The sequence below is a fragment of the Anguilla anguilla genome, chromosome 6 (assembly GCF_013347855.1).
Source record: "Anguilla anguilla isolate fAngAng1 chromosome 6, fAngAng1.pri, whole genome shotgun sequence".
Taxonomy (NCBI): Eukaryota; Metazoa; Chordata; class Actinopteri; order Anguilliformes; family Anguillidae; genus Anguilla; species Anguilla anguilla.
Genome location: NC_049206.1, coordinates 33,202,004 through 33,228,679, shown reverse-complemented (window position 1 = coordinate 33,228,679; position 26,676 = coordinate 33,202,004). Strand labels below are relative to the sequence as shown.

Below are 26,676 nucleotides of genomic sequence, written 5' to 3'. Positions count from 1 at the left end.
GAATTGCGTGTTATGCATTCAAACGACAAAGCGCTTCTCGTCACATTAATACCGCTAATTAAATCAACCGGCAGTAAACTGCATCGGAGTAAACCCGTTGCTGCACAAAACAATGCACAAAAAAATTATTGCCAGTCATTTTGGTGTCACCCTCCTAGTGACGTTCTCTTCTTTAACATGTCCATGTGTTTAAAAAGTGTTACTTAAGTGCTTAGTTTGTATTCAAAATTTAAACATTTGCTTTTGCAGTATAGACCAAACATTGCATAATTGAAACCCCCAAAAACAAAAGGTCACTACAATGGTTTGATTTTTATCATTTACTCCCGCTGAGGCAACCACCCTCTGAGGCGGAACCTGGCACCTTAATGCTTTGTAAAATAATGAAAATAATTATTAAAAAATATTATAAATGTTAAAAATATTATTGTAATTTAAATCCTATAATATTATATAACTGTAGAATTGAAGAAAACGCAATAACCAATTATTTTGCACAAACATGTCAGCACTCAAATGTGCATAAGTGTGCTCTTGAGTGTGCGTAGATTCGGTTGGTGAATGAGGCCCAATGATCCTAAGCATACCTCCAAAGTTGTAACAAAATGACTTTAAGACAACAAAGTGAAAAATATTGGTGTGGCCATCACAAAGCCCTGACCTGATTCCCACAGAACATTTGTGGACTTAATTGAAAAAGCAAGTCCGAGCAAGGAGGCCCACAAACCTGACTGAGTTACACCAGTTCTGTAAGGAGGAATGGGCAAAAATTCCGGCAAAGTATTGTGAGAAGCTTGTGGAAGGCTACCCCAAGGTTTTGATTCAAGTTAAGCAATTAAAAGGCAATGCCACCAAAATGCTAACAAAGTGTATGTAAACTTCTGACCCACTGAAAATCTGGTATAGTACATAAAACCTGAAATAAATCTATCTCTTAGCTATTATTTTGAAATGACCTCTTACGCAGGGGTTAAATTGGGATTTGGGAGGTGGGTGGACCCCTGAGCTACCTAGTGTGTCAACTCCGAAAAGCCAACTTGACACTTGAGGCTAAGCTAACTAGCGTGTCCGTTCCTTGACACTTAATCTAAGCTACCTAGTATGTCAGCTCCTTAAAGGCTAACATGACACTTGAGGCTAGGCTAACTGGCGTGTCCATAGGTACTTGATGCTAAGCTACTTAAGCCGCGTTTCCACCAAAAGTACCCGGAACTTTTAGTCCCAGGAACTGCTTTTCAAGGAACTAAAAGGTTCCTTCAGCCCATGGTTGTCTGTGTTTCCACCCGCGAAGATAAGGCAAATTAGCCCACTGACGTATGAAAAAGCGAAGTTGTCGTCGGTCCATCTGTCCTATGATTTCTTCTGTAACCCCATACTACCACCGAAGTAGCCTACATTATTTTCTAATAAGCGGGACAGCCCGGAGGGGCTTATTCCACTTATATACAAGGGGCTACCAACAATGACTGTATATGGTTACTTTTGTATTTATTGATTTTTATCGATTTAATCACCTGGAATTGAAATATTCTTCTGCAGCCGTTTGGGCATATTTTACTGTTGTCAAGCAAAACTGTCGTTGGTAGTTGAACTTGGACCGTTGTTATGCAACAAATAGGATATAACAGGCCAATAGTCAGATTGTAACTGTTTTATATATCCTCTCAAACACATTCATTATGCTTTTATGCGAACATTCACTTTCATGTCTTGACATCCGAGGCGACAGAATGCATTCACATTTCCAATATAACGCAACAACAGCAGAAAACATGCACACGTTGTAAACAATTTACTGTTTGATTACTTTCTCATCGTCAATTCCATATAGGCTAATCGCAAAATGACAAGAATAGAACGAAAACTCGGACTTGCGTGAAAATTTAAATTAGCAGTGGTACAGCCACCGTTTGCTTTCCTTCGAAGTTACTGCTAGCCGAGCAGCGAAGTGTGCCCTCCAGATGCACCATGCACCATAAATTAGTCCATAGTATTTTTGAAACAACTGCCTTGCAAAATGTTACCCCTGGTGTTTCTGGTTTTGCTAGCTAAACTGTTCGAGAATAAAGCTGAGCTGGGTGTTCAATTAGCAATCAGAACAAGAAGAATAAAACAAAAACCAAGGAGATTTCATCAAAAAGGGCATAAAGGCTGAAGGAACATATGAGGAAGCGTAATAAAATAATAATGCTAATCCATACTGCCGTATTCTTTTATTTAGTTTTCTCCTGCATGACGTCTTCAGAAATCAGACCCGGCTCTGCTCCACATACCCTGGCTTCATTCCGATCATTATAATATATTGATGAACTTGATGGCAATGTAAATAACGGTAACGTTAAGGCCAGTTCAGATCAATGATTCGCAAGGAGGCGAAACGGTTTTAGAATGTTGCAGAGAAAATTGCAGGGGTGTGAACTGGTAGCAGAGCCTTGCCTGCCCTGAGGTTTTAAAAGACCGTCCTTGTCAAATCGCCAAGTGCAGTTTTAGAACGTTTACAATCAGACGTCTTGGAATTTTGCAAGTTGCACCCAGTCTCGTTGCAAATCATTGATCTGAACTGACCTTTAGTTAGCTACACTGCAACGTTGCAACAAGGTAGCATTGCATTCAAGAGACGGTTTGCGAGGTCGGTACTGGTCGGTAGCGTTAGCTAGCGTTTTCTTCTAATTGTTAGCCGACATTAGATTGTGTTAATTACATTAGCTAGCTAGCTAACGCAACGTTACCTGATATGAGAGATGGATACTGTGCACAACGTTGTCTAAACTAATGTTGTCTTTCTTGACATGGTCCGGTAGCTAGCGTTAGCTGTGCAAATAGCTATGTAATTTAGTAAAGTTACATTGTCATTAAATGTAATACGAAATCTACACCAACAAATAATATGATCTCTCATGTTACACAAAAACTTTTTAGGGTTCCATAACTCCCCCAACCCCCCCTTTCTCTGTTATTGTAACGCATGCAGACACCGGAAAAAACAGCACGCCGCTCACACACAAGTGAGTTGAAGAGCGAGCCCGTTGCGTTAGTTCCGCCTACCCTCTCTGGCGGACCAACCACTGGTGGGTGATAAAAACGCATCACTAACTGTGCACCGCTTGTGATTTTTTCCCGGGAATGTTTCCACAGACACCAAGTTTTTTAATCATGAATTATGATAATAATAATAGTATAAATTAATATAAAAATAGGCTCAATCACCATTGTGTTACCCAATGCAGCGATAGATAGTGACTTAAAAGACATTTATTTTAATGAAAATCTTCGAGATTATTACTTTAAAGACAGAGTGTGTCTGAAGCCCTCACATATATAGGGAGATTGTTCCATAAGACAGGGGCTCTATGAGAGAAGGCTCTACCACCCATTGTCATTTTAGATACACATGGAATTTTCATATTACCAGCATCTTGTGACCAAAGTAATCTTGGAGGAGAGTAAGGAATAAGTAACTCACTAAGATAGTCGGGGGCTAAACCGGTTAAAGCTTTATACCTTAACAACAAGATCTTATAGTCAGTTCTAGATTTTACAAGCAGCCAGTGAAGAGATTTAGGCACTGGACTGATGTTCCCATCTTTTAGTTCTCGTAAGGACCCTAGCAGCTACATTCTGTGAAAGTTGGAGACGTTTTAAGACAGAGTTGGTGCAACCTGACAATACAACATTACAATAATCAAGCCAAGAGGATACAAATGCATGTACCATTTTTTCAGCATCCTGGAGGGACAACATCTTCATTAATTTCGATATGTACTTTAGGTGGAATGCCACTCATGTGATATTATTAATCACCTGGGCCTGAAAGGAGAGTTCCAATCAAAAGTTACACAAAGTTGTTTTTAACAACTACTTTCGAGGAGACAGAGAAGTGTTTTATGTCTAAGGAAAACTGGAGGAAGTTATCTCTAATAGATCGGGGAGCTACTATGAGCATTTCAGTTTTATCAGAGTTTAACATGAAGAAATTTTGGTTCATCCAAGCCTTTGCATCTGCAAGAAAGGCCTCTAACTTATCTAGTAGATCTACTATGCCTTGTTTAAATGATATATGTTGTATCTAAGTTGTGTATCATCTGCATAGCAGTGATAGTTAACACCATGACAGCTTATGATGTCCTCAAGAGCGAGCATGTTCAAGGAAAAAAGCAAAGGACCCAAACCAATCCCTGAGGTACTCCAAAGTTTATGCTGGAATACGCAAGGGACTTATTATTTACCCTAACAGTCTGAAATATGTCAGTGAGATATGATTGAAACTACATAAGGGCTTGCCCAGTGACACCAATTGATTTTTCTAACCCATGGAGGAGGATATGGTAGTCTATGGTATTAAAGGCAGAACTCAGGTCAAGCAGGAACAAGAACAGGAAATACATCTACAATCAAGGGAGAGAAACAGATTGTTCAATACTCAGGCAAGGGCTGCCTCAGTACTTTGATGCTTCCCAAAACCAGACTGAAACCTCTCATACACATTGATAACCTATAAAAAAAAAAAAAGAAGAGGGCTACACATTTCTCAAGAATCTTTGCCAGAAATGGGAGTGTCACACGCCAATGTGACACCCCGGGCAGGACTGATGCAGCAGTACCGGGAAACACTGTTTCTGTCTCACAGAGAGAGAGCACACACGCACAAATATTAAATAAAATAAACGGACCACTTCACCCTCACGGGTTCCGGGCAAAAACAATTCGCTAAAATAACAAGTTAAAATAGCAAAGACAAAAGAAAGTAAAACGGCGTGACCACTTCCCTGTGCGTCGCCCGTAGCTGACCCGCCCTGCCCAGGTCCAGCTCCTCCAGCATCCCAGCAGAGGATTACTTCCTTTTTCTTTCGTGCACAAAATAAACCAAAATGAAAATCATAACTGCGCTCTCGGTGTTAGCTCCCGGTCTCGGCACCGAACGTTGCAGAGCAGCACACCTTTAAGCACCTGGGCTGATTAGCTAACGCAGCCCAGGTGCATGAGCTGTCTCCACCAGCCGGCGCAACCGAGACCAATCCGCCACTCTGGCGGACGGAATGCCACATTTACATACATAAACATTCCTGTTTAGCGCCATTGCCATCAAATTTGTCTGTTTTGTTCTACCAGCTATCTTTGAACAACTTTTTTCAGCTACTCTGAAGGTGATAAATGCCAAATTTTGTGGTGGTGATCCAGTCAACAGTCTAGAATGAGATGTTTAAAATGTGCTTTTCATGGAATTCAAAATTGATGGCTGTGGGTGCGTTGAACTCAACAAGGAATTCAGAGCAAAAAAGAATCACGACTCTAGGCCAAATGCTTCAAAAGCCAAGTTTAAGTCCAACTTTGGCCTGTCAGTGGTACTAGAGGGGTTAGTGTACTGATCCCAATTTGGTGAGGTGATACCTTGGACTGTCAGTGTGCCAAATTTTTAAAAATCCATTAAGGGGGTTAGACTCCCATGGTGGAAAAATAAAAATATTAATAGTGAAAAAACTAACAAATAACAATTAGTCATATGCAAGAGAACAGGCAGTGGGTTGCTGAAGCAACCACACTAACTAGAATGTCAGGTTTATGAATAAACCTTAATGTCGTTGCTTCAGCAGTTGTTTTGCAGTTACCAGATGTATAATTCATTTTTTCATGCAGAAAATGTTATACAAGATAACTCCATTTTAATGATGATGCAACCACCATCACAATGCCAAAATCCATCCATCCATTATCTATACCCGATTATCCTGAGCAGGGTCACAGGGGGTGCTGGTGCCTATCCCAGCATGCATTGGGCGAGAGGCAGGAATACACCCTGGGCAGGCCGCCAATCTATTGCAGGGCACACACACCATTCACTCACACATTCATACCTATGGGCAATTTAGGGTTTCCGATCGGCCTACCTGCATGTCTTTGGACTGTGGGAGGAAACTGGAGTACCCGGAGGAAACCTACACGGACACGGGGGGAACATGCAAACTACACACAGAAAGGCCCCAAGCCGAGATTCAAACCTTGCTGTGAGGCGACAGTGCTACCCACTGCACCACCGTGCCGCCCTAAAGCCAAATATGATTTATAATTAAGTATGCAATGTTTGAATGACTTTTTATTGTGTTTTTCACAAAATCCCTATAACAATTGTTCTGTTAACTAATTGGGGGGAGGAGTTTAGAAGAAATAACTGGGTGCCCATGCTGACAAATAAGAGTTTTGTTTGTCCGGTTAAGGAGTGTACACAAGCCATGGATTGTATTTAATGTCACAAAAGATTAGATAAAGCTATATCGATAAAGTCATAGATACTCTTTGAGGAATAAACAGGCATAGCTATGTATTAGCCAAATGTTGTATTGTGCTCTCTTCTGGTGAAATGTGTAATGTAGGATATAACACAATGTAAACTTGGCTTACATTACCTCTTCTGAAATGCACAGTACAGATTTTTCACAGACAAAAACTAGTTCAACTATTGTGGCCTCCATTGTCTCTCACTGAGTAATATCAGTTTAAATGCTTAAACTTAAAAAAAGTTAAACATATATTTTATTTTCGGGTTGTGTGAAACTTTGACTGAATATACTATGACTTTCAGATGGCTGCTGCCAAGTACTGGGGCATATCTAGCCAATTAGCCCACAAAATAAAGAGAAACATGTCAACGCAATAGTAACAGGTCCAATTCTGCACCCGTCACATGTTCATTTGTTAATTTGAGTTAACAGATAGCAAACTGCTCCAAAGTTCCAGACTCTTAAAAGTTACAGGTACTTTAATGGCAATGGTTTGTTTCTTTTTTCACATGCAAAGGCTTACAACACTGTATCAGTATTATCAGAAGATTTACATACATTAGTATTAGCAGTGGTCAAGAGATTATAGGCATGATACATTTCAGCTATAATTTCTTACTTTGCAGTATAATACACATTAAACATAACATGATGAGAACAGGCCATTCAGCCCAACAATGCTCGCCATTTTCCTGACTAAATTGTACCTAGTGCTCTGATTCCCTACAGACTAGATAGTACAGTTGAAGTCGAAAGTTTACATACACCTTAGCCAAATCCATTTAAACTCAGTTTTTCACAATTCCTGAAATTTAATCCTAGTAAACATTCCCTGTCTTAGGTCAGTTAGGATCACATGCCCCATACCTATACAGCACCAAGAGTTAGGCACTTTTCAGGGTTCCACACAGAAATAACCACAACAGCCACAGACACTCAGCTCTTAAAAACATTAAATTCTGTACATTCCAACATTGCACATTTGCACATTTTACCAACACCAGCCAATCCTTCACCTACACGACCCAATCAAAATCTCACATACACACACGCAAAATAGCCATATCTTTTTACTCTAAAACATTTCCAGTCTCAACACCTAGTCCGTTCGTGGCTGAGTGATCAAAGTCACATCATAGGCTCCCCCCGCCTTGAGCAAGTTTCTTTAACCTGCTTTTTTCCTCACTAATTCAATTCCTTGACGATTGATTGAATAGGCGTCAATATGTCCAATTTGTATTGGTATGTATATACCCAGCCTTTCTATTGCGTGAATGATTGTATGTTTCTTTGTATAAATGTTTGTTCGTAAATGTGAATGTAACATGCTGTGAGGGAAATGTGCCTATGGGGATGAAGTATTCTATGTATGTATGTACAAATATGTATTTTACATGCAGTATTTATTGTAAGTACCACATACACAAGAACTTGTACATTTAGTAAAATTAAGTTGACAAGCAAGTATAAACATATGTTTTCTGGAGGAATATGGTTCTTGTAGGTATTCACCAGCACTTTTGTGTTGCATGAGGCAATTAGAAATATTTGACACTTTCATGTGACACAAAGTTTTGAATGACATTGTAAAATGGTGAGATTAAAAAACACAGGGCCTGTGTTTTTAAGTGACTTGAAACAATTGAGGAAACATTGGTAGTATTGCTTTAGTATACAGCTTATTTAATTTCGGTGAGGCAAGATAGCCTATATTATTTGTAGTACAGTAACTTGGCATCATTTTGATATCAACACTTTTAATGGCAGGCCTAGATTTTATAGACAGTGTATGTCTTGTATGTGTGAGTAACTTGGCATTTTTGCAAGTTGAAAACGTTTTTTTATGAGATTGAATTAAATTTGCTAGGTTTCCCCCCACTTCTGGATTTTGTTTAGATCTTATTGGATTACTTTAGTAGATTCCAGACTATTAGCTGGATCTCCTAGTGTTGTATCATCTGCAAATTTGACTAATGTACTTTATATGTCCCTGTCAAGGTCATTGATATAAATGAGGAAGAGCAGTGGTCCCAGAACCGATCCTTGTGGGCCTCCACTTCCCAGTTTCCTGCTCAGATAATATCCCTCCTACTACTCTTTGTGTTCTAAGCTGTATGTTCCGAATCCACTCTGAAATACGGCAGCCTCTTGTGTTACCTTATCAAATGTTTTTTTGGAAATTCAAGTATATAACATAAGTCAAAACACTTGCTTGAATTTGTTCACATCTTTTTATAATTGTTTTTGTCAGGGTAGTGGGGGGTTAGGACCCAAACGCAGAGTGAGGGGAAAAAAACTCAAAACTCCGAACGGGTAAGAAACAAAGACTTTACTTAAGAAACAGAACAAACAAATCCGGAACAAAAGGGAACAAAAGGCCTCGCAGGGCAACTCTTAGAAAACACAAAGTAAATTTTCAAAACTCAGGAAACAAAGAAAATCTAGAAATCCAGAAGCACGTAAAAACGGAACGTGGGCAAGAACACAGGAGGCTACTCTCAGGAGGAAACACGCAGGGCAGAAACACAATCAGGCACACACAAACAAACAAGGATCCAGCACCTGAGTCAGGGAGAAGGGAACTTAAATAGACACGGCACTGACGAGACACAGGAGGGCACAATGAACAATCAGGCCACAGAGAGAGAAGGGAAAACGAGACAACCCAAAAACAATAATAGAATAATTGAAAACAATAATACAATTAAACGGGGTAAAAGGACAGAACTAAAAACTGAAGTGCCGCCACCTGGCGGCCCAAACAGGGAAACACAGACAAACCACAGAACATGACAGTTTTTTCTAAAATAAAAACTTCTGGCCATAGAGGCCTTACTAACTGCAAAATGATCGCTAGTCTCAAGTGGCACAATTCCCCTGAGGCTAAATTTTGTGGGGATCATTACATAGCACCAGATCCAGAATTGCTTTCCCTCTTGTAGGCTGACTGACAAAAAAGTAATTTATAACATCTACAAATTCTTCCTTATTTTTTCCTTGTCATCAATTCCCAATTAATAGTGGGGTAATTGAAGTCACCCATAATAATTGTTCCACCTTCCTGACAAGCTTGTTTTAATGTTTCCAAAGAGCATTGATTACAGTTGGCGGGGTCCAAGCACTATTGGTGAAATGGTGCACAACTGCAAAATCTTACACAATCTTTCACAATCAGTTACAAAGATGATGGTCTGCTTCATTTTACCCCACTAGCAGAGTTGCATATGAATCTAAAAGGTGGGGAAAGTGTCCTCCATGAAGGGAAATGATTCAGTATTTTGCATGCAATCTTGTCAGGGATCTTACTAACCAATTGTGGAATTTAACTTCACAAAAACACAACCTATGAACCTGTGTCTGGATGTTGTTGGCATGTTGTGGCTGACACAAATCCTCAATGTCGCATGGAAGTCAGGAACAGTGCCCTTGGAGTGGCAGGGGAAGTGGTCCCCATCTTTAATAAAGGGGACTGAAGGGTGTGTTCCAATTGTCGGGTAATCATACTCCTCAGCTTCCCTGGGAAAGACTATGCTAAGGTGCTGGAAAGGAGGCTATAATTAATAATCAAACCCCAGATTCAGGAGGAACAATGCGGGTTTATTCCAGGCTGCAGAAATGCAGAACAGGTTTTTACCCTCTCACAGATATTTTGGGGGGCATGGGAGTATGCCTATCCATGTATGTTTTGTGGATTTGTAGAAGGGATAAGACTATGTGTTCCCCAGGGTATCTTGTGGGAGGTGCAACGGGTGTATGGGCTGCCGGGGTTGCTATTGCAAGCCATTCAGTCTCTGTATACTCAGAGCTAGAGCTGTGTCTGCATTCTCAGCATTAAGTGAAATTTGTTCAAAGTAGGAGTGAAGCTTGTTCAAAGTATGAGCGGAGTCGCCAAGGGTGCACCTTGTCTCCTCTCCTGTTCTTGGTATTCATGGACAGGATCTCAAGGCGCAGCCAATGTATGGAGTGTGTCCAGTTTGGGGACATAAGAGAGGCATCTCTGCTGTTTGCAGTTGATGTCATCCTGTTGTACTGTGAACTTCGGTGCACACTAGAACGGTTTGCAGCTGAGTGTGATGCAGTCGGGATGAGGAACAGCACCTCCAAGTCTGTGGCCATGGTCCTCTCCCAGAAAAGATGGCTTGCCCCCTTCAAGTGAGGGGGGAGCAACTGCCCCAGATGGAGGAGTACCTCAGGGTCTTATTCCCGAGTGAGGGGAAAAAGCGATTCGGAGATCGACCGCCTTCTAGATTCAGTGGCCGCAGTAATGCACGCATTGTATTGGATGGTGGTCGTTAAGAAGGAACTAAGCCTAAAGGCAAAGCTCTCGATTTACCAGTCAATCTTCGTCCCTTCGTCCCTGTGATCATATGGTATGGGTAGTGACTAAAAGAGTGAGATGGCAAATACAAACACCCAAAATGGGGTTTCTCTGTAGGGTGGCAGGGCTTACTCTCCTTGATAGGGTGAGGAGCTCATCTATTCTGGTGGACCTCAAAGCAGAGCCACTGCTCCACCGCATTGAATTCAGGATTCAGTTGAGGTAGTTCGGGCATCTGATAACCATGCCTCCTGGGCACCTCCCTTTGGAGGTGTTTCTGGGCACGACCACCTGGGAGGGGACCTAGGGGTGGACCTAGGACATGCTGCAGGATCATATCCACCGGCTGGCCTGGGATCACCTTGGGATCCCCCGGGATGTGTTAGCAGAAGTCGCTGGAGATAGCGATGTCCTGGCTGCTCTGAATGCCCTGTTGCCACTGTGACCCTGATCTGGACTAAGCAGTTATAAAATGGATTGATGGATGGATCTATGAACAAGGCCAAAACCTACACTCACTCATATGCAATAAACTTTCTGGAACTGATTCCAAGAACTGATAACCACTTTTCTTAGCATAATCACAGCTCATTTGTGCTTTATCCCCATTTTTCTCTTCACTTTCTATGTCTGGAAGCTTGTTTTGAGCCACCTTGTGGCATGCTGATTCACAAATCAGTATGCTCATGTCATAGCAATGATTGCTAACCAGTATGGAGTCCATTAAGCTTTTGTTCAAAATCATTACCTCATAAGAGGATTGAAAATAAAATTAGTTGTATCTGAATATCAAAACTAAAAAAAAATTTTTTAAACAGTATTCTCACTGGGAGCAAAGATGAGCTATTATTAGTTATATCATTAATATAACCCTGCGTACTGATGTCCCTGTTGTCAACATCTGGATGACATAGGAGATCCATGGATGAGATAAGAGCTAGCTAACATTGACGTTAATAAAACTTTTCCCCGTTAGCTACATATAAGTTCTAATGTCAACTCTAGATTTTTGCCAGATTCCTATCTGTGTAACAGCTTGAAATACAGGATTTTGAGGCACCTGGTAACCTTGACTATGGAGAGCCATTAACATTAGGCTCACCTACATAATATGACGTAGAGAGAAAAATTGCCTACACAACTCTGACTTCTAAGGAGGTGGGAGTACAAAGAAAAAGAAATAAAGATGATACAAAATGTATTGATTTGATTACCAGGAAGCATATCGTATATTGCATGCATACAGTCTCAACTGGTCGAGCACAGTAAGTACAGTAAGCATTGGTTTAATATGGTAACTGTAGCCACCTTTAGGCTAGTTAGATAGGAAATTAAAGCTGTTTTTTCAAGTTTACCGTGAAATTAATTACAGGCACTGCACTATAATGTCCCCAGGAGTCACTTGATGTACAAGGGGGTTGTCTGTGTTCAATTTGATAAAGCCCCTAGCTGCAAATACAAGTCAATCCCTTCGTGTGTCAGGGATGTTTTTTCTACCTCAAAAAGTAATCTTAAAGTTTTTACCTTACAGTTTTTTGCAGTCATTTGTGCAGTTACAGCACACAATGCGTGATTTCCATGGAAATGAAATTGGTTCCCAGTTAACCAGCTTAACCCCATTGTGCAGATGGAAAATCTGGCCAATCCTTGCCCATTTAGGGGGTGCCTAATTTAAAGCTTTATCACTCCAGGTGTGAGCATCACAGATCGAAATCGCTTAAATGAAGCAAGACATTTGTACCATTTACAATACTAACATAGATTAGTTTATATTCATAATTTAGGTGGAAGTAAAGCACCGCAAATCTTGGTGAAAATGCATGCAAAAATGAAGTTGTTCTTTTTTTAGTTTGTAATGAAATACTGAGACATCCCCATATACTGTATAAAACTATACATGAACTGGATCATTAACTCCTTGCCCACCAGTGTGCAGATTCTGAGGGTGATATTGTCAGGGATTGTTGTGTTAGGACCCAAGTGCAGAGTAAAAAACATGGGAAGCCCAAAAGGTAGGTTTTAAACAAAGACTTTACTTCCAAAAGACAAGAAGAACTCAAGAGGAACAGAGAGACAAGAGGAACTCAAAAACACTAGAAAGACTTGAAAACAAGATAACAACCAGAGAAACTCGAAATACAGGGAACTTGAGAAACTCGAAATACAGGAAGCTTGAAAAACTTGAAATACAGGGAACTCGAAATACATGAAACGCAGGGGCACACAACTAGGGAACACAACAGTAGGATCCGGTAAGGGACTTAGGAAAACACAGGGCTTAAATAGAGGAGAGGGAAAATGAGACACAGGTGAACACAATGATAGAATAAATGAACACAATGATTGAATGAAAGAGGAGAAAGCAATGAGACAAATGAACACACGGTACCAAGATGTGAATTGCTGCCATCTGGCAACCAAAAAAGGAATAACTGTAACAGAAAAGGCACAACTATGACAGATATGCAGAAGTGCTAAAGATGTAAGAAGCAAAAAGTAAGCAATGTGCCCTGGTGTCCCTTAGTGTCTCTAAAGCTATCCAAAATGTTTACATTGTGCATTGCAGGAAATCATAATATAATCATGTATTTCACTACAAATCAACTGTTTTCACTCAAGAAACTCACTTTTGCATAATGTTCAAGTGGGAACAACCAGTACATCTTTCCACCAGTACAGAGGTCTAAAGACATGTCCATAATCCCTTCAAAAATGAATAAAATACTTTTTGTCTAGTATGAAGCATATAAAGGTTCTCCATTATGATGGAACATTTAAGATGAAATATTGATAACAGTAAAAAATAATGCACAAACATTGTGATACACTGTGGTGCACATATCTAAATTTGTAATCATTCACTCTTGTATGCTTTGTCTCTATTCTACAGTATGTAATAACTTGTTGCATGGGTATGGGGCGACATTAAAACAATATTCCACCGTCATAAAAGTTTTGACCATGTTCCAGCTTCACGTCAAATAGGTGCATGAAACATAACACGACATATCTACAGAATTGTTAGGCTGCAGTGTCCTCATTAGAAAATAGTGCTAACTTATTGAAAGACACTCAAATAAAAAAATAACATGTATGACTGAAATATTTTGAACAGTAATACTTACACTACCGGTCAAAAGTTTCAGAACACCTCCATTTTTCCCATTTTTATTGAAATTTACGCAGTTGTCTGAATGTACTCTGAAATTAAAGCATTAGAACAAATAAGCAATTGGAGATGAAAATTCTTAAAAAGAAATCATGGAACTGTACTGTTTAACACAATTTCTATATAAATTTTCTGCTCATGAAAGTAGCCACCTTTTACAGGTATAGCAGCTGAACACACTCGTGGCATTCTTTCTATAACGGAAATCAAATATTGTTTGGAAAGTTCTTCCCAACACTGTTGCAGAACTTCCCACAAATGTGTTGCACTTGTAGGTTGCTTTGCTTTTCACCCTTCTGTTCAGTTCATCCAAAACCAGCTTGATGGGGTTTTAAGTCTGGAGGCTGTGCTGGCCATTCCATGATTTCAAGCCTACTGTCTTGTTCTTTTCTTTTAAGTTAATTCTGACATAGCCTGGAGTTATGTTTTGGTCATTATCTTGCTGTAGGATGAACCCCTGACCAACTAGGCATAGACCAGAGAGTATTGCATGGTGCTGCAAAATACTGTGGTAGCCCTTTTGGTCAGGGTACAAGTCCACTCTGTGCATGTCGCCGACTATGGATCCAGCAAAAGAGCCCCAGACCATCATGCTTCCTCCTCATGTTGACAGTTGGTGTCACACACTGAGGAACCATCCTTTCATTCTACTCGGCAGCATACAAAAACCCTGCCGTGAGTAACCGAAGATTTCAAATTTCTGATTCATCCAGTCCATAAGACGTACCCATAGGAAAGCAAAATCCAAGAAGAGATCTCATAGTTGCTTTCCTATATTTCTCCTAGACACGAATGAGCTATTTTTAATACTAAGGTGAGACACAAAGGCTTTTTCTCCTACTTCTCAATTCAGCTCAGGAGAAACAAACCACATATAATCTCATTTATGTCTCTACTCTGATCAAAACAAGAGATCTCTAAATGATCTTAAATAAGTCTAATTTAAGTCTCCTGAACATGGGACCATGAGATCAGAGAAAGAGCTCAAGAAAACTCAGCTATGACTCCTAGGATCTCACGATTCTTCTCAAATATGTCTCAGTTTTCTTATAGTGACCTCATGAGAAACAACCGCATCTCAATTCAATATCCATTTGTCTTACTGAAGTCTCAAATTCATTCTCTCATTATCTCATCTTTTCTCCTAAGGGGGTCTTAGGAGCAACAATTCAGATTGAAGTGATCTCAAAAAGATGTACAATTGAGATCTTATTACTTTCTTAAGAGTTAAAGAAAAGACTATCCTGAGGAAAAGATTTTTCTTTGGGCTGTCTTCCAGTCTTCAGTAGTCCACTGCCGGGTGCTTCATGTCCCCGGCAAGCCTCTTTTTCTTATTTTGCCATTTTAGCAATGGCTTTTGTACTTCCACTCGACCTGTCAAACATGCAGCTCGAAGTCTTCTCTTTACAGTTGAAACTGAGACTTGCTTACTTCGACCACTGTTAAGCTGTGCTTGAAGCTGTTGTCCTGTGAGCCACCTATCACGCAAGCTGTTGACTCTCAGAAACTTCTGATTCTGTTGTGGCTTTGGGTCTGCCGGGCCTCCTCCTGTCAGAGTTTCCTCTGGTTTCCAAGTGCCTTTTGATGGAGTAGGAAACTGTACTCACTGACACGTTGGCTTTCTTTGCAATTTCTCTAAAGGAAAGACCTACATTTTTAAGAGTTATAATGGTCTGTCTTTCTTCCTTTGTTAATTGCCTTTTCTCGCCATTATGATAGCAATATACTACTTCCTGCAGTGCAATATTGTACAAATAAATAAATAAACTCTGAAATTTACATTATTCTTCAGTTTTTGGTAACCTAAACTTTTTTTTTTTTTACCTCTTGCACTTTACCGCTCACCTTTATACCATTTCAGGTCATTCTCTGGACTTGAACTGCTTAAATTTCAATAAAATTGAAAAAATGGGGGTGTTCTAAAACTTTTGACCGGTAGTGTACATATCAAATATTAAATCCATGCTCACAGACATCCTCCTCCAGAGAATCAATGCTGTCGCTTTCCTCTTCTGACTTACTCCAGAAAACCATATCAGCTGAATAATATTTTCAAAATTAAAGCCGCAAGCGGGCTTGGGAGGGGTCCAAGCATTGGCACTATTGCGCCCCCTATGGGGCTATTTTAAAATGGTTTTGTCCTCATGATCATATATGTGCACCCAACATATCTACTGAATATCATAATGATTGTATAAAATATTGATGACTTATGGTCAATTTTGTGCTAAGAGATTACTTAGTTACGTCGCCATGGATCTGTCCTGGCCACTTGCTGTAAAGACCTTTACTATGTCGTAACACTTAGATGGCCTGGCGTGTATGTAGAGCTGCAGCGCATCCACGCCGCAACTAAAAAAGGCGTCAGACTAATGTTGTCACCATACCAAAATTTTGACTTTGATACCGATACCAGGCTTACTATCACTATACACGATACTGAAACGATACTTGAAACTGAAACGATACTGATTCGATACTCGGTACCTAACGATACTGAAATTACTTTAAGAGAACAGAAACGTAATGTCCACAAGGGTTGACCTCATTTTCGAATTCACGGTTTATTAACAACCTGGTTTATTAACAACCTTTAAGTTGAAGCCTGTTCAACATATTAATAAGCATAGGCCTATAGTGTTACAACACTAAACAATAGAAAAATATATTAAATATATTTCAAAAATTAAACAATTGTAACCTAAATAATCTTTAAACAGGTCTTTCACTTTAAAATAGATCTGAAAACAGCATATTTTCATAACAATAGAGCATCTTCCTATAATAAAATATTTCCAAATTAGAACACCTATTGGTACTGAAGTGAACTGAGTCGAAGCTTGCGCTGTATCAACAAGCATGAATGCGCAAGCGCACGTCACCTGACTTGGCTACCTTAGTTGCTACTGCCATCTAGCGAAGATTCTGACAAATTACACTTTTCATCCTCTCAATCAGTAATGCGGGAGATACATTTCCCTGGCTTTTACATTTGACCCAAAAGTACCGAACGTCGGAAAATTCTAATACTGAACCGTTACTTTACGTTAAAGTACCAAAAAAGTGCTGAAATTTTGGTATACCCTGCAACACTACGTCAGACACATATTCCAATCCATTGTTCAGCTTAGCAGAGAATGCACATTTCAGAGCGCCTCAGAGACAGATAGAATAATAATACATATTTCAAATAATAAATAAAAACTGCAGCTGTAGACATATGAAAGTGTGTTATATTATGGTACATTATGGTAGCAACGGAACAAAGCGGACTATATATATAGGCTATATTTACCGTCATTGTTTTATTATACCAGCGTGTTTTCACATGTTTACAGAGAAACTCAAATACTATCAATAAAAATGGTTTAGGTATTTCTCAGCATAATGACAGCTGGGGATGGGAAGATGTGAAAACAATTTTCAACCATTCACCACGTTTTGGCAATGTTCCAAAACTCACCACTGTTGCATGCATCACAAAAACTATTACACTACTAACGCTTACAATAGTGTAAATATCCACATTATATAATACCACTAACCTATTTAAAGACACTCAATTTAAAAAATAATGCATATAACCAAAATATTTTGAGAGGTAATACTTACATAGCAATGATGAAATTTTATCTGTGTTCAGTAGAGACAGAGACAGTAAATCAAGTCCTATCCGCTTCTGTTTTGCTCCAGAAAACAATGTCAGAAAGGTCTATCAGCAAACATTTGGCTTAGCTATGCCCAGAAGTCCTCAATAATAATAGTACTCTCCAAGAAATTATGAAAAATTGTTGACAACGTTTCGTTAGGTGCAGCGTCTTTTACTGCTACCCCAGAGTGACTGCGTAAGTGAATGTGATGATAAGAAAATTATTGGTTACGCTGACCGATAAAACGCTATTCCAAAAGCAAAATCAGACATGTTATACATCGTTAGAAAGCTTATACTCTCATCTACTGAATAAATGAATTGTCAGTCAAGCCAGGCTGTACTAAAAAGGGCGACAGCACCGTGAACAACAGGTGTGGTATTACGCACAGCTATTTTTGAAGGCACCCAGGCATCACAGATGCGCGTATATTTCACAAAACGGATTGTCCAAGACAATATATGACCACTCAGTCTCAAAAGGGACATCTCTACACGTAAAACCAACAGTAAGGTTGTATATTTATTCAATATTTAGTCTGAGATATTGACTGTAGAATGACATGGTATCATTTTTTAAAACATTGTCTCGTTTATTTCGTTATTCAGTGAGCAGCCTTTTCACTGCTGTATTGACATATCTTAGTGCTATTGTCGGGTTTATCTTGTTGCTATGATGGAGTACAATTTTTAGAGGTGAAAGAATATTTTTATGAATGCCCAGATAGACAATATTGTCCATTATGTCATGGGTGGGGGGTGTAGTTGTAGATGAGACTGCAGGGAGGGGGTGCGTGTTAAATGAACGGCCAGAGCGACAATGGTGGCGCTGCAAAACTCCGTATTCGGCATGGTTGTCGTGTATCGTCTACTAATGAAACTAAAACAACGTGTTTCTGTTTTTAACTCATACTTTGGTTGCAGTAGCACTGAATGTCTGAGCTCAGTAATCTCGGCACGCCAACGTGCCGACCACTAGGGGCTTAATATAACTCAAGTGGTTAATATAACTCATTGGTCCTCTCAATGGGTTTTCTATGGAAACTTGCTTTCTGAAGTAAAAGCTTCTCAGAATTAATAACAGTAACTAAGGAAAGCGGGTTTTGTGTTATACACACCTACAGTCACACAGCGTGTTACCACACTAGATGAACAAAAGCAGGAAGAATTACAAGTATTTAAAGAGTAATTGCACTCACAGTTTCAGCCTGGCTCTGCCAATGACACAATTCTGAAAATTGCATACTGGAGTGGGTGGAGTGGGGTCGTGTGTCTATTATTTGTACAGCGTAGGCTCATGAAACTTGGATAAAACTGTCAAACAAGGCATTGCAGATCAAATATGAATCAAGATTCAGCAATTACATGGCATATTCTCGGTTTGTGCATCCACAGGCGGCAGGTTTGACCAGGAGTGTCACTAGATAGAGGGTGATTAAACCAACATAACTAGCCCCCTATCATTGCCCACCAAGAATGAGTCAATTGTTGCTTTGGCCATGGCTGATAATGGCGTGACCAGGAATCAAACACTCAGTTGCAGGGCTCATGCTTTTGCTATGGTACGGTTTGCTCTTGCTTTGGTTTTTGATGCACTAAACTAATACCCCCTGTAGGGCTATCAGGCCTGAGAAATCAATAGACAACCACAGTTTGGCCTGAAGGAATGGCAGAAATACTTGTGACTGAGGTACAAAAACAAATTAAGAGACAGATGCTGTTGTGAATGACACCTCATCTCTGTAATAAAGCTTAAGTAGCCTACACATAGTACACATAGAGCACAGTCAGGTGAAAATTTATGTTCCTTTACATTACAAGTTGTATTTTTACTAATATTCACCACAAGTTTTAAAAGTGCATTTGTGGCCAACCACTTTGGATTACAAAAATTATTTTGATAACTTTTTATCAGTAAATGCATCTGTGAAGGTTTTGTTCCATTCACATGAAGCATTTAGTTATGCCTCACTTCTTGTTTACGTGAATTTGCCAAAAACAAATTGATGAGAGAGGTATGGTGAAAGGCTTTTGAGTGGAAAAATTATTTGATAACTTTTCATCAGCATATCCTCCAAAGGGTCATAATCCAGTTTTTTGTGGACATTGGCCCAGATGTCAAGTTTTAAAAGTGCATTTGTGGCCAACCACTTTGGATTACAAAAATTATTTTGATAACTTTTTATCAGTAAATACATCTGTGAAGGTTTTGTCCCATTCACATGAAGCATTCAGTTATGCCTCACTTCTTGTTTATGTGAATTTGCCAAAAACAAATTGATGAGAGAGGTATGGTGAAAGGTGTGGAAAAGTTATTTTGATAACTTTTCATCAGCATAATCCAAAGGGTCATAATCCAGTTTTTTGTGAATATTGGAACATTGTCTCTGGAATACATTTTGGCTGTGAAATGCAACATTTTAAATGACAGAAAATGACATATGGCAGAAATTAACTGTATAAATCCTATTCAGTCCTCTTTACTGATTCTAAAGGTACCACATTTTTTTATCCAGGCCAGAGGATTCCAGAATTATGATCAAAAAACGCACAAAACATGCCTTTCCTGAAGTTGGCACTATAGAGCATAAAACCTGTGGTCAAAAGCCCTTGAGGCCATGAGCGAAATACATTTGTGAAAGTTGTCACATTCGCATTCAAAATTTGGGAGTTATGCTTCACTTCTTGTTTGTGTGAATTTGCCACAAACTTTGTGAGAGCAGTATGGTGAAAAGCTTTAAAATGATAAAACTTTTTGTAAAACAACCATTTGTAAGTTGGATCTTTTACATAACAGACATGAGTCAGAAGAAGACACTTCATGTGTAGTGAATGTACCATTCCTGGATGTTTTGTTGTGTCCGGAGGGGCTAACAGCACTGGCATGGTCCAGATTCAATACCAGACTGTGGAACCCATCCATGCACTAGAACAGTGCCTATCATAATGAGCTTCCCAGCAGCCATTACTTACCTAATTTGATTCCCTTAGGTTATTATCCTCCAAAGACCAAGCAATTAATTTTGGTACGTAGGGGACATGAGTCTCTAGTTTTAATCTTAAAACTCATATCATACTATGCTGAATCCTACACTTAAAGGAACATTTTATAATAAAATTGTATTATGTAAAAAAATTCAAATATTTTTTTTCTGTTGCGCCTTACAAGATTATAGCAAATGAGAACAGAATTGATTGTCATTTTAACAGGTTAAATAATTTTAAAAGTTTTTCAATTTGCTCTCTTTCATTGTTTACTTCCAGGTTCTCATCTCCTCCCATTGGTCAAGAGGTGTCCAAATTGGCACTGTGGAGATGCTGTATCCCTCCTTCTGTCTGCATGACTGGAGCATTCAGATGATGTCAGCCCAAAGTCCTTCACCCCCAAACCAAAGTCTCAGGTGATGGCCAGTGACTCCTGGCTTCCTGTCAGCCAATCACACATGGAGGCCCTTATCGAAGAGCAGAGCTCAGTAAGAACAGGCCACCAAACTTGCCCCCCATGGGCAGGTAACGAGAAAAAGAGGAACATTGTTGTGGCAGATGATGCTGCTTTTCGGCAGAAGAGTAAGCTGTTAACAGCCATGGAGAGACAGAAGTGGCTCAACTCGTATATGCAGAAGCTGCTGGTTGTCAATTCCCCATGAAAACCCTACAAAAAAGCAAAATTTTTGAAAGATCAAAAATATAAATTTTTCCTGTACTATAAGTGTAACCATATTTCAAATTAATAAAATGTGAGCATAACACCATTAAGTGATTGAGCCTTATGAAATGTCTGGAAAACCTGTGTTTTTTTAAGTTGGCATGGTTTCTCACATATTTCTGTTCAGTCAGGTCAGGGTCTTCTCTCTCTCTTTCTCACACACACTCACACACGCAATAACATGTTCAAAAGGCTTTGTTAATGTCACAGAAAAGTGTATACCCACAGATCAGTGCATTGTTGTTTCTACTGAGCAACATTATTATTGCTTTTGAAGGAATTTTTAATTTTATGTTTTTACCCATTATATAAGAAGGCTATTAAGAGGCTGTAAGGACACTGCATAAACAAACGTATCTGGACACCCCTTGGTCTGGGGCTGTTTTTTTGCGGTTTGGGCTAGGCCCTTTAGTTCCAGTAAAGGCAAATCTTATTGCTACAGTATACACTGACATTCTAGATGATTCTGTGCTTCCCCAGCAGTTTGTAGACGGCCCATTCCTGTTTCATCATGACAGTGCACCAGGGAACATAGCGATGGTACATATAGAAATAGCTTTGTCGATGAACAGTGTGGAAAAAGTTTGATTGGCCTACTCAAGCCCTAACCTCGACGCCATCCAGGCACCTTTGGAATCGATTGGAAAGCCAACTGTGAGCCAGGCCTAATTGCGCAATCAGTGCCCGACCTCACTAATGCTTTTCTGGCTGAAAGGAAGCATATCCCTGCTCCAACATCTAATATAAAGCTAGGCTACATATTAATGCCCATAATTTGGATGAGATGTTGGATGTCAGGTGTCCACATACTTTTGGCCATGTAGTGTAACTTACCGTCTATTTTTCCACAAAGTATTCCGGTGCATGCATGGATGGATATTTCTGTGTATGTGTTTGTGTGGAATATGTGGTATTTGTGAGGGAGGGCCTACAAAAATGTAGGAACCTTGGCTTGTACTGGTTAGCTGCACTGTGGATCAGGGGTGCAAAAATGGAGAAACATTTTCATTATTGCCTGATGTATAATTCTTGTCCATCCTCAGTGCATATAGACTATGATTCTTGACACATTTAAGCCATCTGATATTTAAACCGTGCTGCTCAGACTTAACATTTTGAAATATAGCTGTATAGCTGAAAATCTCAGCAATTTCATTGTGGGATAAACTGTACCTTCTATTAAAATTTAGTTTACTACAAAAAGTAGTTTGGCTAACATTAGGGATTTAAGCTAGGCAGTGCAGTAGAGCTATCCCAAGGCTAGGCCATCTGCATGTAAACCATGCCTCACTGGTTCTTAACTTTGAAAGTGAATATCTTGCACTGGTACTGGAAGGAAGTACTGTCTCAAATTAAAATGGATTTTATGAGTCCAAGCGAACCTGTTGGATCCGTATTTTAGTCCTGTTTATTATTTTCTCCAGTGATAACTCTTAAAACTCCTATATGGTATGGTAAAAAGAAAATGAAACTTGGCAGGATTGTAAGGTCTGTGAATTTACAAGCTGCAATTGACCAGATAATGGAGTTAAATAAACGTGACACATTTCTTCTTTCTTTTAAAGCAAATTACTTTTTATTTAAATTTTTTTCCAGTTTCAATATAATAAAAAATGGCTCTGTGCAAAAGTTTGGGAACCCTGTTAGTTAGTACTTTGTAACTCCTCCTCGGGCAACTATAACAGCTTGTAAACACTTCCTGTAGCTAGCTAAGAGCCATTCGATTCTTGCTTTTGGAATTTTTCTCCATTCCTTGTGGCAGAACACTTCTAGCTCAGAAATATTCTTCGGCCTCCTTGCATGCACGGCATGTTTAAGATCTCTCCACAGAATTTCAATAATATTTAAGTCTGGGGACTGTGGTGGCCATTCCAAAACCTTCATCTGTCTTTCCTGAAAGTACTCATTGATGATTTTGAGGTATGCTTTGGATCATTGTCTTGCTGGAATACCCAACCTCTCTTCAACTTCAATGTCTGGACTGACTTTCAAATATTAGCCTCTAGAATTTCTTGATATTTGGTGGAATCCATTCTTCCTTCCACGCGCACAATATTTTCTGTGCTCCCAGCTGCCACACAACCCTAAAGCATAACGTTAACGTTGTATTGTTGTCCTGTGAACAGCTAGACCTGTGTGAGCTACTTTTTTTTGCAGCTCTTTTGTGGTGATGTGTGGGTTGCCCTGAGCATTTCTCATGAGGTTTCGGGCCATTCTATGTGAAATTTTCTTGGTCTTCCAGACCTTGCCTTGACTTCAACTGTTTCATTTATCTTCCATTTTCTGATATTGTTTCTAACAGTAGAAATAGGTAGTTTGAAACGTTGAGAGTTTTTTTTTATAACCTCCTCCGTGTTGGTGAAGTGAACCATCTTGATTCTGACATCCTTGGACAACTGTTTAGAAGAACCCATGATTGTTAACACCAGACAGAAACAGCCACCACAGTCGGATATTTTAGAAGGCAGAATAATAGTTCAGCCCTGGAATTATATTCACCTGACTCATTTAAGCCCTAATGAGTAATCCACCTGGGTCTGGGCATTAGTAATTATCTTTTAAAAAGTAACAAAGAATAATTTTTTAAAAGTACCCAAACTTTTGCACAGGGCCCTTTTCCCTTTTTTATCATTTAAAAACAGTAAAAATGAAAACAAAAATTTTTAATTTGCAGAAAGGTCCTATCAGGTTGCAGGTTTGGCTTTCGATCACTTAAAGATTAATTGTAACAGATATTTAACCCAGTGGTGCCCACATTTTTGCACCCCACTGTTTATGCTCTGTGTTGTAATCATAACAATTACAGATATTTCATGCATATAACAAATGGCAGCTCAGTAACTTTACTCATTTTTAGTGCTTTCTATGGCTGCAACAATAACTGCCCATATCATACAGTACCACTGTGATTGGAACTTTTACATATGCACTTTCTCTCTCCTCTTACTGATCAATTCCACAGGGAATGCACAGCTTTGGATGTTGTGGTGAGCAGGGATGCATCCAAAAAATGTATTTCATTGCAGTTGTGTTTAGCCTTATTCTGACTGTATTTGTCAACCTGGCACTACGTTTTCTTCCCAGAAGTGATGGGTGTGCAAGGTGATGCGGCGACCATAGCTGCTTTGGGTGGCTGCTGCTTCTGTCTTCAACTTCATGTAATTTTCACGCAGCTTGTATGCCAGGTCCATGATGAAGTCATCAGTAATTCCAGTGCTTTCTCTGGTCCTATTCGCTTGTGTGATTTTTCATCAAAGTCACCGTTTCATCAAAGAAAAACTGAAAGTATGTCAGAGGTGTTTTCTCAAAAGAGTTATAAAACTCATCATGTCTATGACTACAAGTCCCACAATTATTGATTCCCATGCGGAAGTCAATAATCAAAGTAAATCATCTAACGATTGCAGTGAATTAATTTCTTGTGATTATGTGAGGATTCAAGCTGCACCCCCTCATGCTGGTCACCAGAGGACATCATAATCATCACGAACTCTTGATTATGTGATTATGTGTTTCACCTGTTGTCTACTGAGAGCTAATTAGTTGTGGCAATTATTCAGCCTTAGTTGCCTTGCTTGTCCCTCAGTCTCGAGCCTTCATGCCTGCTGCTTTGTGCTGGCCTCTGATCAGGCGCTCTCTGAACGTGATACATACCCTTGAGTATTTAGTTCTTTGTTTTGAGCTCTCCTAGCTTTCTGTATGTTTCACATCCTGTTTTGACTCAGTAAAGTCTCTATTATTTTTTGCACTTAGTCCAAGTCTCCTGCTGCTGCTTTTCTCTGCAATTGGGTTCACCACCAACACCACCATTATAGATTATATGTGCGAAATTAGATTTGATAGCGCTTGACTCAGAAACTCATATCAAAGTGTCGTCATTCAGTCGCTGAATAGCATGCCTGAGGAGAGAGCAACCCATTCACACGTGGGTATCAGCATCTGTCACCTATTGTCTGGCAGGGGGGTTTTGTGAATAAGCTGGAACAAAATGCTTGTAGTTCTTTAATGAGTCGATATTTTAGAATTCTAACAATGCACTTATTTTAAGAAGGGGCGACATAGCTCAGGAGGTAAGACCGATTGTCTGGCAGTCGGAGGGTTGCCGGTTCAAACCCCGTCCTGGGTGTGTCGAAGTGTCCTTGAGCAAGACACCTAACCCCTAACTGCTCTGGCGAATGAGAGGCATCAATTGTAAAGCGCTTTGGATAAAAGCGCTATATAAATGCGGTCCATTTACCATTTTAAGTCCAGCTATGGAAAAGTCATGGAAGAAGGAGGGTATTGCTTTTGCGGTGTTGAAGCAATTTGTATTTTAAATTCCAAACGCCCAGAGGTGTTGGCTGGCCTTTCTAGTGTTAATTTTGGAGAATAAGAAGAGAGAATAGGCTATGTCTTACAAGATGTTGGCTTTGCTGCGTGTTCAGGAAGACATAATTTAGATCTATTCTAAAATAAAATAAAACCATTCTAAATATCGAGTCAGAATGTTTCATTTACTGTAAGCAAATAGAGATCACTTGGCCTTTATGGAATCCACACCCCCAGAATTCCAACAAGAACTCAGTGGAATTGCACAGAATTTGAATGTTGTAAAATAAGTCATTCACAAAGTTAACACAACGGCTCCCTCGTGTGACAGGTGGGTCACGTGTCGTGGTGAGGGTCAGTTTGTGTAAAAGTGGCAGAAAACAAACAATAATGTCAACAATAAGATTTACTACTGAGGAGCTAATGAGGCATCATTTATAAATAAAGATCAGGGACAGGGCAAATGAATTTGCCAGCGATTTTTTAAAAACGACGAGGTTGTATTTTGTACAGTTTATCAGCGCCCACAGATTAGCTTACCTCAGACTGCTGGAGCAGACAGATGCTGCTGGAGCAGTCAATTTGGCATAAAACAGAAAGGCCAGTGGTTTAGTAGCTAAGCATCTTGTTAATGTTAGCTTGCAAATATTAACAACAATTAGAAATTCAGAAAAAATTTGTCATGAACGTTTGGTAAATTCACAGTCACTATTTCTGTCACATTATTTGGGTAGCTAGCTAGCTTGCTATTATCACAAGAAAGCAACATTAAGCCTAACACTGATGGATGGCATTGTTGGGAGTAACATTGGGATGGCAGGTATGCCATCCCGCCAAGTTACGCCTGGGCATGCCCCATACCTATACAGCACCGAGAGTTTGGCACTTTTCAGGGTTCCCCACAGAAATAACCACAACAGACACTCAGCCCTTAAAAACATTAAATTCTGTACGTTCTGACCCCATTTCAACAGACAGAATTCATAAACAACTTCACATGTCCACACAATAAAGCCCCAAACTAAGGGGATTTTGCGTTTTTCTCCTTTTCTCTTCTTCTTCTTCTTCTTCTCTTTCTTCTTCTTTCTTCTTCTTCTTCTCATTCTTATTTTTCCTGCCGCCTATCCCACTAACAACATGTCTCCCCATTGGACATTTCACTGACACCAGCAAATCTGCACCTACACGACCCAATCAAAAACGCGCATACACACGCAAAATACCCATACATTTTTACTCTGAAACATTTCC

The 26,676-nt window shown here is 39.6% G+C and overlaps 1 protein-coding gene across 1 annotated transcript in view; it reads left to right on the top strand.

The window, feature by feature from the left end:
• The window catches only part of pth2 (parathyroid hormone 2), a 42,031-nt gene extending 20,910 nt beyond the window's left edge, over positions 1-21,121 (top strand). Inside the window, 2 exon segments of the mRNA XM_035423602.1 lie at positions 20,676-20,772; positions 20,775-21,121. Coding sequence (XP_035279493.1) covers positions 20,727-20,772; positions 20,775-21,058 — 330 coding nt within the window. The 5' untranslated portion in view covers positions 20,676-20,726 and the 3' untranslated portion in view covers positions 21,059-21,121.
• The last annotated feature ends 5,555 nt before the right edge of the window (positions 21,122-26,676 follow it).